Here is a 13,423-nt window from a genome sequence, read left to right as displayed (position 1 = left end):
AAACACATCTACATTGTGAAAAATCTTTCTTTGACTTTGTGCCACCCTCCAGGACGCACACTCACTTCCACTCATATGAGACCTCACCGTGGGCTCCTGTCTCTCCCTGCAGTGGACACTGTGCTGCACATCTCCTGCTGGGAGAGCTCCCCTCTCTGTACCAACAGCAGCAGCATCCCCATCACTACGGAGCAACATAGACTGCAGTCATGTGGAGGAAGAAAAACACATGTCAGCACAGTTAGAAAGACAGTCCGTGAAAATGTTAATTCAGTCCACTGTGCAATCAAGACTGTTTGCTGAAGCTCATTTGCTCCGTGTTTGATTTCTGTGTGGTTTGGATAATAAGCTGGATGTTTTCCAAGAGGAGGCTAAACCATCTACACTTGGACTCACACATGTTTCTCTTTTTTTTCACTTTTACTGCTAAAGGAAGAGCCCTTTGAGGGAAGCAAGGTACGACTGCACGAGTCAGGCAGTTTCTTTATTGCCAGTTCCATCAGCATCAATAATCCATGCTGTCCATTTCAGAGACTGAGATAGATTGATGGCTTTTCATTTGTCTGAGCTGTGTTGGATTCTGTTCAGTCAACCATCGCAGTGAGGCATCAATCTGTTGCCTTTGCTTCAATACAAATATCTCATTCTATGATTTTAACACTGCCATGGGTTTTTATTTATGGCCTCCCATATCCCACCACTCATATATGTAATCTCATATATGTGAAGTAACATAACAGCAGCTTTATACTGTTGCATTTGTAAACAGTTGTTGATGTTTCATGAGATTTTGCTTGTGGCGTTTGCCGTTACATGTACTCCTGTTGGGTTTTGAGTGTGTGTGGAAGTGTGTGTGTGTGTGTGTGTGTGTGTGTGTGTGTGTGTGTGTGTTATCTTGAATGTGTGTGTGTTTGCATGTGTGTGCTTGTCTGTCTGTGTGTATCTGACTGGTTGGACAGAACGAGCTGAGGAACACAGAGATGCTGTCGGCTGCCTGTGCAGTGGGTGTGGGCTGCTGCTTCGCTGCTCCTATTGGAGGTAAGGCAACATGTCTGCACCCTCTGATTGAATGGTATCTAATTAGTGTAGATAATTATGGGAGCTAATTAGATGAGGAGATTATGACTCCTGAACCATCCAGCAGCAGGGCCTGAGGATCCCAGCTCTTTGTTTCAGAAGTGGCATAATGTATCTCAGCAACTATTTGCCAGATTAAATGTGGCATAAATATTCCTTCAAAGGAGGATTCTCATTATTTTAGGTGACCCTGTGACCTTTTCTCCAGTGCTGTTTTCAGTATTTCACATGACCAACACCTGAGCGCCCATCAAGAATATTTTTAAAGTGAATATAACTGAATTTACAAGAGAAATGTAAAAGCAATATGAACCTTTTGACTTATCACCAGGATCTATGGCTTCCCTCAGCTTTAACGGAGCTTTATAGAGAGTTTCAGCTCATTGTTTGTTGTCCAGATGGAGCTTTACTGGTTTGATTCACTCTCACTGCAACAAAGCCCTAAAACCTCACAGTACATTATCTTCTCAGCACCAAACAACAAACAGTCACAGTTAGCGACCAGCTGGTAAACACAGTGGACCGTTTAACAGCTAAAGAGCCTGGTAGGGTTGTTTGATAAACACTACTCAGTAGCTGTTCAGGAGTTTTCAGCTGTATGTCATAAAATCGTCCTTACGCACTTAATCAGGAAAATGTAGATGTGTTAATTTCCATCTCTTCTGAGAACTTCTGGTTGAAATCCTGTTTGACCTAACAATGCCATAAACATTTTTTTAAAAACGTAATGAGAAATATCAAAGACTAATTAAAGGTTAACATTGAAACTAAAATTTAGTGAGCACAGTGGATCCCAGAGGATGAACCTTCCATTTTTGGACACTCAAGACACTTTAGGTCAAACTGTGTAATTTGTGTACAAGAACATAAATATACATAAAAAGTGGGTTCATTCTCATGTCATGGAGCTTTTTGTTTTCTTCGTTTTAACTAATGAGCAACACAAACAGCTCATGTGAGGAGTTTAACACTGCCTGTAAAATGATGTGGAACTACTTTTTATTTCCAAGTTGTATTTGTAAAGTGTTACCAAACCACGGATATGTGGTCATAATGATTAGAGCGGAAATAATTATCCAGTCAGTCAAATGACAGAAATTTAACTGGAAACTATTTTGATTAATATAATTTGATTAATTGCTCAATTTGATGCTGAGCTTTGGGGAAGTTATGACTTGAATTCTATACTATTTTCTTTTTATAGACAAAATGATTATCAAATTAACTGGGGAAACTAAATAAAGTTAATCATTAGTTGCAGCCCTAATAATGTTGTGATTAATAAAGAAATACTTAAATAATTTCTACAACAAAACTTCTGAGTGGGATGAAATGTGTGTGTTTCTGTGATTCAGGGGTGCTGTTCAGTATCGAGGTCACGTCAACGTTTTTTGCAGTGAGGAACTACTGGAGAGGCTTTTTTGCCGCCACCTTCAGTGCCTTCATATTCAGAGTGCTCGCAGTGTGGAACCAAGAGGAAGGTAACACATATAGACGGAAAGCATTCCTTGAACTTTGTGTTTATTAATTTTGCTTTTACCTTCTTAATGGTAAAGTTTTGTATTTATCTTTGTGAGTTTATGACTTCACCTATGTCTTCTTGTGGTTTTTGTGTTATTTCAAATGATAAAAATCTCTCACATAGTCTGATCTGAAACAAGTTAGAGAACATGATTTGGAAATTTGTGTTTTACTAAGCTTTTTAATAGTCAGTCAACAAACTTCTTTTTCCTCAGAGACCATCACTGCTCTCTTTAAGACCCGTTTCCGTCTGGACTTCCCATTTGACCTTCAAGAGCTGCCAGCGTTTGCAGTCCTTGGGTGAGTGTGTGGGGTTTTTTTGGAATGCTGCCACATTAACAACCAAGTCCTTGTGCAAGAGCTGTTTGGTGTCTGAGTTACTGAGGAACCCTGAGATCTCATTCAGCCTCTCACTAAAGTCACTCTCCACATTCACAGTCCTGTTGAGAGCCTGAAGGTTGATTTGCATTTGATGAACGGGGCATGAAATTAACTTTTTGCTCTTGTGGTAGAGGTTGTATCCAGAGCTTCATGTGCCAAATTTGATGTGTTTGATGTCAAAATATTTTCATAGAGAAAACAGAAGATGAGCTTATTCAGGTGATACCAAGCTGTAGCTGTGTTTTCAGTACTGAAATGACTCTGTTTAAGGTTTTGTTTTGTCCAAGGATGCTTGTCAGATGTGTTGTTATCTGTCTGCAGGATCGCCTGTGGTTTTGGTGGGGCGCTGTTTGTCTACCTGAACCGGCTGATTGTAGAGTGTATGAGAAAACAGAAGACTATTAACAAGTTCTTGCTGAGGAAGTGAGTATCTGATTCATCATGTTATACAGACTCTGCACACTTTTGTGTATAGATTTCTTTTTCCACCTTTAAGAAACAGTTTGACATTTTTGGAAATGCACTTGTTCGTTTTCATACAGAGAGTTAGATGAGAGGATTGATGCCACTCCCATGCCTGTACAGTAAATACTGTATGAAGCTACAACCAGGAGCATTAACATGTTATATCCGGTTTAATCATATAAAATCTTGAGTGTGAAAACGACAAGTGGTGCTTCATGAAAAGAAGTCTCTGTAAAATCACAACTTGTCATCTTTACAGTTGTGGTGTAGTATCAATAAACCAAATAAGATTTATTAAATTGTAACCTCTAGAAGTAAGCAGATTTATTTATCTTTGGACAGTTCCAGGCTAGCTGTTTCCCCCTGTTTCCAGTCTTTGTGCTAAGCTAAGCTAACTGGCTCCTGGTAGTGGTTTTGTTTACTGCAGAGACCTGGTATCAGTCTTCTCTTTTAACTCTCCACCAGAAAGTGAATGTTTATTAAAAAACCCCTGTTGAACTGTTCCTTAAAAATCATGACAAATAGTGAAGATACATCTAGAAAAGACTAATTTTAAGTTAAACTAACTGCACCACTGATTTATCAAAATCTTTCTCATGTGGCCCTGAATTTGTGTTTAAAATTGACTTTGTGTTTTGTGTCACAGTGTTAATGTAGTTCTGGGACATTTCGATAAAGTCCTTGTATGAGCTGGGTCACTTTCACAAACATCACTATTTATAGACTTTCCATTGTCAGCACCCAGAAATCAAGTGTGTACACCCCTTGTGACAAGCACACCCATTAATGACCCCGCAGTCCCTCTATTCCTGTCAGACGTCTGGTGTTTCCTGCGCTTGTCACCCTGCTGGTCACCACGCTCACATTCCCCCCAGGCTTCGGCCAGTTCATGGCTGGACAGGTAAGAACATGATGTCACAGTATGACAGCATGCTTCTGAGAGATTGTGTCGGTTTACCAGTCCTCTTGTATTTGATAGTGTAAGCTGTTCAAAAACTGTCATGTTTTCTTATTATACAAACAAAAGGCTTTTTGCAGAATGACAGCGTGCACGGACCCCAACAGGTGTAATTAGTAAAGCAGGAAAAAAAAAATCGAATATAAGCGAGAAAAAGCATGTTCACTGTAACAATGTTGATATCATATTATATTGTATTGTGACTTTATTATTATGATTCTTGGGTGATGGTGTAAACAGTTATGACAGTTTCTACAGAGGTTAGCCTCTGTTTCAGATTCTGTGGATGCAGACACATTATTCTGCCCCAGGAAAAGGTTAATAAATATCAGAAAAGGTTCATGTATTTTGAGGTTTTATAGGGAGAAATGCAGAGCAGACATTTTTGGACCAAAGTTTCCTGGACAAAGTCATCCTGCAGAGAAAGCCTTTCAGGTTCATTCTGAGCCTTTTAAACTCTCGAAACAAGGAAATATTTACCTATAGGCTGAAAGTTTTTTTTTAATTTGTCCAGTACTTTGTTTTATGATTAAATACCTGCAAAAGCTGTACTCTATGTTAGGATCCAATTAGCAAATGTTAAACTGAGTGGCTGGTTAATATAATGAGGATAGAAATATAATAAGTAGACATTCACATAATTTTTTTCCTTGTGTCAACCGGTTAGTTGACACAGCACGAGTCCCTGGTCACACTGTTTGACAACCGCACATGGTGCCGTCAGGGTGTGGCCGAGGAATTTGACTACATCAGCCACCACCATGCCTGGAAGCACCCCCAAGTCAATGTCTTCATCACGCTCATTCTCTTTATCATCATGAAGGTAGGCCTCACACATGTGTGCAGTCTGATGTTGATGATTTGATGTTTATGACTTCTAGTTTTAAATAAACTTGTCTCACGTGGTTTCAGTTCTGGATGTCTGCTGTGGCTACCACCATGCCTGTTCCCTGTGGGGCCTTCATGCCAGTTTTCCTTATCGGTGAATAAAATCTGCTTCTCTGTTGGTTTCTCCTGAAGTGGTAAGAACTCCTTACAATAACTTCTTGGTGTACCTGTGTGTGATGGACAGGTGCAGCATTTGGCAGACTCGTTGGAGAAATCATGGCAGCCATGTTTCCTGAAGGCATACATGCTGATGGCAGCTTGTATCCCATAGTTCCTGGTGGTTATGCTGTTGTTGGTGAGTTCCTCTAAATAAGTGTGAGCATGTGTGTATATGTACTGTGTGTGTGTATATATATTATATATATACACACACACTATACTTTATTTCACCATGTTGTATCTAATTTGCCTTGATAAGAAAAATCCTGTTTTGTTTGTAAACTTTACTCTGATTAATAGAAACGGTTACTTTTCACATTTAACACTGAATATTAGTCTTTCTCGTCCTCTGTTAATAACTGTATGTGAATTGGCTATACATGCTGTGATGATCTCTCTCTCTCTTCTACAGGTGCTGCAGCATTGTCTGGAGCAGTCACCCACACTGTGTCCACAGCGGTTATTGTGTTTGAGCTGACGGGTCAGATCTCCCACATCCTGCCTGTGATGATCGCTGTGATCCTGGCCAACGCTGTGGCCCAGGCACTTCAGCCATCACTGTACGACTCCATCATCCGCATCAAGAAGCTTCCTTATCTACCTGAGCTAGGCATGGGACATCATGAGTGAGTCAGTGCGTCCAAACTATGTCCCTGCGTGTCCTACCCACGTGTTTGTTTGCTGAGGATGTTTCTTTATTCCTGTTCAAGTGATTCTGTGCCCTCATTTGTTTTTGTTTTTGTTTTTTTACCCGTGTCTTGCCTGACATTTCCTTTACTCTCTCATTCCCACTCCTCCATGCCCACCTCTATCATTTTCCCCTCCTGCTCCACGTTTCAGGAAGTACAATATCCGTGTGGAAGACATCATGGTCAGGGATGTGCGTTACATCACTCTTAATTCTTCCTACCGGGAACTGCAGGAGATGCTGTTGACTGGTCACCTCAAAACACTGGCCCTGGTTGAATGCAGAGGTACGTGCATGTGCAGTGTGAGTACTATTTGGGGCTGTTTGTCATTGTTTGCGCTTGGCTTCTTAGTTTAGCTATGGTGTTCTTCCAACTTTGTGGTTTCAAGATGTCAATGGCCATGTGCACAAAACCAGTTCCATAAAGAGATCCTGTGTAAAACCTGAAACCATCATATTTATGCCCATGGTTCTGAAATGAGATGCTCAGCAGCTACAAAGAATATGGGTGTACTGTACACTGTCTTTCTCGTTCTCCTTTCTCCTTCAGACTCCATGATCCTGCTGGGCTCCATAGAGCGACTACAGCTCCAGTCTCTGCTCTCTCTGCAGCTTGGCCACCAGCGGAGGCTGGAGTACTTGCGTCAGCTGGCCCAGGACAACGGCACCAACGATCACCTGCCCGGCCTGACCACCGACAGCAGCCCAAGCTCGCCCTGTTCCCACACCCACATCAACGAGACGTTGACCAACACCAGCGCTCGCCAAGGGGTCCGCTTCCTGGTGAGCACCCAACAGGTGTGAGGCATCTGGGGGCGCCAGGGCTGGGCTGGGGTGAAGTCTGGCTTGGGTTGGGTTGTGGCAGTAGAATAAAGTGGATGAGTCACAGCATGTGTGAAGCATGTAACTATAGGTAAAGGCACAGATGAAGTTTATTTGGACAGCTGTTGTGGTAAGTGTTTAGAAACTGTATAAATGTCTATTATTTCTACATTAACACATCTTCTCTGTCTCTGTTGTCTGTGCCCTTACCTGTGCTGTCCTGTTTGTTTATGTGCACGTACTCATATTTGCGTTCTTTGTGTGTGCATGTGCACTTGTGTCTGGCTTTCTTTGTTAATGTATTTTTCATATAGATCTCAACAGAGGAGTCTTCCTCCTTCAGTCCGATGGTTTCCAGCGTTCAGCTTCCTCTGAAATCTGCCTTGAAAACTGTGTCCGCAGCCAGCGACACAGAGACACCAAATAGTATGTACCTTACACACAGTGGGACACACAGAGGGAGGGAGATGTGGGATACAGAGAACAAACTCATTTAAAAAGGTCAAATGCAAATGTACTAAAAACTGATTTCTATTTTCTCATCAAGGCTCTCAGACCCTCTCCTGTGCTGACCAAGACAAAGAGCTGCTGGAGGTGAGCACGAGAGCGAGAAAGAGACGAACACATAATATGTGCGTGGGTGCAAGTGTACTGTAAGAGTGTGACGAGCATCGTGTGCGAGGGTGTGTGTGTGCTCTCTCTGAGTCCACACATACATTATGCTGTCCACCTCCTCCTGCCGCTGTCAGGCAGGATCCACGCAGGCAGCAGGGTCTCCCTGTGTGATCTCATGCTGTGGTCAAAGCACTTTTGTTTTAAAACTTGTGTGAGTCATTTCCCCTTCACTACACACCACATTCACTACCAGTCAAAAGTATTTGGAGCATTGTACATTTTAGCATATTCTGTTAAGTTTTAAGAAGCATATGATTGCGTCAAAATTATTTTTATCCCATTAAACATTGCTCACGCACCATTAGCTCAGTCTAAATCATCAGAGATCAAAGTTTCCAAAGATACTAAATACACCAGGCTGAATTCTGGAAAAATGTGTAGAGTCAACAGTTTAAATATGTCACTTAGTTTGCAAATCCTAGGCTGGCCCTATTTTAAGTAGAACTGAAATAATTAGATGATTAGTCCATTAACAAGGTTAGTGGTCAATAATTGGATAATTGCTGAGTCATTTAAATGCTTAAATTTATTAAGGACAAAACATAAGTTTTTATTTTTGTCATTGTTAATTGAGAACATCTGTGTTTGAAAACCTTTAACTGTCGGTTGGACACATGAAGATGTCACTCCAGGTCCTTGGAAATTGTAATTTGCTTGTTTTGTTTTCTATAATAAACATAAACAGCTGCTAATTACTTGCTGTTGTCCAAATGAAAATGCAAGTTAAGCATGCTCAAACTGCCAGAGTTTGTAGTCACAAAACTCTGCTGCTAAATTGGCTTTTTCCACAGCAGGCATTTTAACATAGCTGAAAAATCGGTAGTGGTACTAATGATGTTAACAATGGCCGTGTTCTATTCAAGTGTCACAGTAAAGTCATGACACTGACAGTGAGCCAGTGAAGCAGTTCAACAGCCATAATTATTTTTATTTTTAAAGCTCAGTTTTTCCACATTGTCATGGCAGGAAAAGCAGAGGCTAAGCTAATGACATTAACAAGAACTCAGCTCCAGGACTAATTACACTGATCAGCCATAACATTATGACCACTGTCAAGTAAAGTGAATAGCACTGATCATCTTGTTACAACGCCACCTGTCAGTGTGTGGGGTGTATTAGGCAGCAGGTGAACGTTCGGTCCTTGAAGGTGATGTATTGGAAGCAAGCTTAAGGATCTGAGTGACTTTGACAAAGGCTAAACTGTGATGGTGACTGGGTCAGAGCATCTCCCAGCCTGCAGGTCTTGCTGGGTGTTCCCAGTCTACAGTGGTTAGTAGCAACCAACAGTGTTTAAAGAAGGACAAAGAGTGAACCGGTGGGCGTCATGGATGCCCATGACTCTCTGATAATGAGGTCAACCTACTGTAGATTAAACCTTTCAAAAGATTCGATTTTGTTTGAATCTTTGTTAAAATGATTGAAAATGAGAAACACTGGACTCTATGAAGAGAAACATTCAGCGGCTGTAGCGGTGATATCACACCTAGAGTGGGGAGGCTGTTAAATTTGTCTAAAGATTATCTCTAACTTCTCCTCACGACCACAATTTTCACGTAACGTTTCCACTGAATGGTCGATGCATTCATGCTCTTCCTGACAGTAGAACTATGGAAACAAGCAGATGCACAGTGAGCTGAGGGACACGAGAGCCAACCAACTGCCGCATTGACTCCTGTGTACACAGTATTAATCAGGCTGTCATGATGTTATGGCTGATTGGTGTATAATACAGTATAAGACCCCCTTTATTCTAGCACTCTATATCATCCAATGGTGTGTCAACATTGGATTTCTTCTACAGATTTCATGGCCTTGCCTTCATCTGTGGTGTAGTAATTATACCCTTTCAGCAACATTGTGCTCAAATCACAGGGACTTCTCGCTGTAGAAGTCAGACCTGCGATCCAATGTTGCAGTGGCACCATGTTGAAGGGGTAAAACTGTCCAGTTTCACTGACCCTGTGTTAATGTTGTACTGTGTCGATGCCTTCTCTCCCTGCTTGGAAGAGCCCGGCTGGGCCGGCTCCTCCTGACAAAAAGGCCAAGCCCAAACGAGTGAGGATCTCCATGGCGGTAAGATTGTCTGCCGCCTAGAGACTGTTGCTTAGTAACCGTTGCCTTGCAACATGCACGTAGTGAGTGCTGGAGCAAAATATTTGTGGTGCACCAACTAAAGCATTAGAGCGACTTTGCAGAGAGAGCGAGAGAAACTGTGTGTGAGAGAGAGAGAGAGAGAGAGAGAGAGACGGGGCAGTTTGTTTAAGTGGTAGTTGTTTTTTCAGTGTTAAACAAAGTGTTTCATCAGATTCACTCTAATCTGCTGTTAATGTTCTGTGCGTGGTCGTGTGCTGTGGAAAATGTTTGTGTTTTATTGATTATTAACTGGTGCTGTCACTGATATGCTGAGAACTGGTTTGACCCATGGAACAACATCGCCCTCATTTCTACCTTATACACTCCAGTAGATTTAAATGTTTCATCAGTTTGCAGTCGTGTATTTTACATTTTTCACTGACGCAAACACTGCTCCCAGTGTAATGTGTTGGTATACTTGATTTACTGTATATAATAGTGTGTAGTGTTGGTGTACAGTCTTTTGTGTATATAAACTTTTGTGCATTTATATGGACAGTGCATATCTTACTCATTTTTTTTTTCTTTAAGGACTCCACTGAAGTGGAAGATTGCATGACTCCATCAGAGGTGAGACCTATAAAAACTGGAAATAAAAGTTTTTTTTAATTCAGAGTTTACAAGTTTCTTTGTCTTGTCATCATGTAAGATAGCAGAATGGGAAGAGCAGCAGCTCGATGAGCCGGTGGATTTCAAGAACTGCAAGATTGATCCTGCCCCTTTTCAGCTGGTAGAACAAACGTCTCTGCATAAGGTACAGTAGCCAACCAACAAAAAAACCTATACACACTGTGAAATGATGACGGCCTTTTGACCATAGTAATTCACTGAATATTAATAAAGAACCACCAAAATGGGTCAGACATTGCTTTTTACTTCTGACCTTTATATATTTTAGCAGTTATCAACAACAAAAGCTGTTGTGTCCAATTGTTTTTGTCCTTTCAGGCCTCACTTGACAACTTTGACAGTGTTTTCCTTAAGCCCCTTTTAGACATGCACTCCATTAATCTGACTACACCTGAACCTGTTGGCTTTGTGTCTGAGAGGGCACCTTAGAGTAGGATGCCCTAAACAGCTTTAACCTGAGAACAAAAATTCTCCTGGAACATGCTCACATTCATATGTCATGTTGTAGTAAGAAAACTCTGGCCTCATGCCACTTGATGCTTTGTCCACTATCATGCATATGGTAAATACTGTGTGCACGCTGTGGCTCTCCCCATCACGGGTGTGAGTATGTCTGAACGAAGCTGTAAGGAACATTAATGTAAAAGTGACCAGTGTCTGACTGACACTGTTAACTGATGGATGAAGCTAGAAACATTGCATATCCCATATCTGAAAAGGGATTTAGTTGTCTTTTTATGCAAAACTGGAAGATTATTTATTTCATTCCAAAGAACCTGTAACCATTTTGCTACCACTCTTGTCTCGTCAGGAGCATTGTATCATGTTAACTGCACCTGCGCAAACATGACAGTGACCGTCTTGAGAGGCAAAAATATTATGTTTAAAATGCAAACGAACCTTCCTCTCTAAGTATGTATCCAGGCTGTGACCCATCTCTCCTCATCCACAGACTCACACTATCTTCTCTCTGCTGGGTCTGGATCACGCCTATGTGACCAGCATGGGACGTCTGGTTGGAGTGGTTTCTCTCAAAGAGGTGTGTGTGTGTCTGTGTTTCCTTCAAAGCTGAGCTCTGAATACTTGTATACAGTATGATCATGAATGCTCACCTTTTCTCTTCCTCTTCCCTTTCTTTGCTTTTTTCTTTACTGCCGGCTCTGCTTTTGATCTTTATTCCTCCAGCTGCGTAAGGCCATCGAGGGCTCAGTGACAGTGACTGGAGTGAAAGTGCGCCCTCCATTGGCCAGTTTCCGTGACAGTGGCAACAGCACAAATGTGTCTGAGGTAACTGAACTACACAAACTGTGCATCCGCCACAGGGAGCTTTCGTTGCCACGGGCACCCAACCGTCCCGATGTGAAGGACCAGCCTGATCTCCCGTACAAAGAAATCCCTGTCAACTTCTCAGACCAAACCAATTTGCAGTTTGAAACCAGCCACGGTGACATCACAAATCAGTCGTCAGATTTGGTGCTCCAGGAAAGCCCTTCATTCACCGAGGACCAATCAGAGTTCACTTTTGACTGCAGCCCCTCCCACACTGAGGAATCAGAGCTGGCCTGTGACTATGACCCCCCCATCCACACTCCTGAGCCGGATGAAACCGAGCAAGGACAGGGCAGTCCATCTTTGAACAAGGACCAATCAGAACTTGAGGGACAGGGTAGCCCCGCCCACACCGAGGATCAGAATGATCATCTCCACACTGTCACCTCATGAATGTTGACATTTCTTACTTTTTTTTCAGGTCACATTCACCTGTTTATGACGTCATGGTGTGAGCGAGTGAGTAGACATAACGTCATGTATCACGTTTTGAAACTCTGCAGAAGCCTGTTTAAAGGATAGAGCTGGTTTCATTCTATATTTCTATTTTTGTCAAAAAAAAATCCTATAAGAAGAGCAGCAGTGGATTTGTGTATCTCAACACTTCCTGCATTCCTGTCCCACCAAAACCGAAATTTGCTGGGTCTAAAGATTAAAGCTATGACTAAGAAAAACTTGGGGATATGAAGCTGCAAACAAACTGGCTTATCAGACTTCTGTAGTTTGCTTTGCTTGAGACTAGCAACTCGAGGCTACGTTAGCTGCTTATAGCATAACACCCACATAGAAAATGCTGGTCTGGTCTTTTCATGGGATTTTGTGACACTAAGAAACTTGTAGAATATTGGCAGCTTTATCTTTCAAATGTGTGTAAATGTTGTGGATATGTGTGTTTTTGTACCTGCTACACACTGAGGACCAAAAATAGTTTTTGCCAGAGTGAGGACATTTTGGCTGGTCCTCACTTTTTGAACCATCTTTTTGAGGGTTAAGACTTGGTTTTAGGGTTCAGTTTAGAATTAGGTTTAGGGTAAGTGTTATGGTTAGGCATTTGGGTCTGATGGTTAAGTGTTAGGGTAAGGGGCTAGGGAAGCATTGTGCCAACATGTGTCCTCACAAAGATAGTACATATGTTTGTGTGTGTGTGTGTGTGTGTGAGAGAGATTTTTGACACTTCCCTTAACATGCTGAAATCTGGTCTTCATGCCAAACATCATATAAACATGACTTCAAACATTACAAAATGACAAAAAGAACAAACAAAGAAAAAAAGCACAGAAGAACATGACAAATTAACAGTATGAATTCAAACTACCTGTGCACTGAGGGGCAGAGCTAATATTAAGATAATGGTGTTGGTTATACTATGTTGGCTGATATGCAATAAATTTACAGTAATAATGCAGTAAAATGTGATATAATAGCAACAGTCATATTAGTTTGTCCAGACTCAACTGTTTACATCACTTTAATTACAGCATGTCATCACTATTTTTTTTTTAACTGCCAAATATTGGTGTCCATATCGGTCCCCAACATCCACTATCAGCTGGGATCTATTCACACAGTGATAAAGGCAGCTTCCAAAGGGCCACCAAGCTTAGCACAGGGCTCCAAATAATAAAGCACATTGTAAGTACCATGAATATTATTTACCGCACATGTAGCTTTGTTTGGCTTTATATAGGGGCTGATTC

General features: G+C 41.6%; 1 protein-coding gene across 7 annotated transcripts in view; it reads left to right on the top strand.

Moving 5' to 3' along the window:
- Window positions 1-12,348, top strand: part of clcn2a (chloride channel, voltage-sensitive 2a) — a 40,106-nt gene extending 27,758 nt beyond the window's left edge. For 3 of the 7 annotated variants that reach the window (XM_020595627.1, XM_020595623.1, XM_020595628.1), the window contains exons 7-25: window positions 433-456; window positions 960-1,038; window positions 2,433-2,558; window positions 2,814-2,898; window positions 3,301-3,402; window positions 4,243-4,345; window positions 5,070-5,225; window positions 5,315-5,384; window positions 5,475-5,585; window positions 5,862-6,075; window positions 6,290-6,423; window positions 6,688-6,935; window positions 7,274-7,385; window positions 7,507-7,553; window positions 9,642-9,707; window positions 10,299-10,337; window positions 10,417-10,521; window positions 11,350-11,436; window positions 11,583-12,348. In XM_020595627.1, the coding sequence (XP_020451283.1) occupies window positions 433-456; window positions 960-1,038; window positions 2,433-2,558; window positions 2,814-2,898; window positions 3,301-3,402; window positions 4,243-4,345; window positions 5,070-5,225; window positions 5,315-5,384; window positions 5,475-5,585; window positions 5,862-6,075; window positions 6,290-6,423; window positions 6,688-6,935; window positions 7,274-7,385; window positions 7,507-7,553; window positions 9,642-9,707; window positions 10,299-10,337; window positions 10,417-10,521; window positions 11,350-11,436; window positions 11,583-12,119 (2,445 nt within the window). In that variant the 3' untranslated portion in view covers window positions 12,120-12,348. The remainder of the gene's footprint in view (window positions 1-432; window positions 457-959; window positions 1,039-2,432; window positions 2,559-2,813; window positions 2,899-3,300; window positions 3,403-4,242; window positions 4,346-5,069; window positions 5,226-5,314; window positions 5,385-5,474; window positions 5,586-5,861; window positions 6,076-6,289; window positions 6,424-6,687; window positions 6,936-7,273; window positions 7,386-7,506; window positions 7,554-9,641; window positions 9,708-10,298; window positions 10,338-10,416; window positions 10,522-11,349; window positions 11,437-11,582) is intronic. The other 4 variants (XM_020595626.1, XM_020595625.1, XM_020595624.1 and 1 more) reach the window with 4 other exon arrangements.
- Window positions 12,349-13,423: the final 1,075 nt, after the last annotated feature.

This window comes from Monopterus albus, unplaced genomic scaffold, assembly GCF_001952655.1.
Source record: "Monopterus albus unplaced genomic scaffold, M_albus_1.0 scaffold28.1, whole genome shotgun sequence".
NCBI lineage: Eukaryota > Metazoa > Chordata > Actinopteri > Synbranchiformes > Synbranchidae > Monopterus > Monopterus albus.
The sequence above is the reverse complement of the archived record's forward strand: the minus strand, read 5'-3'. Positions and strand labels throughout refer to the sequence as shown.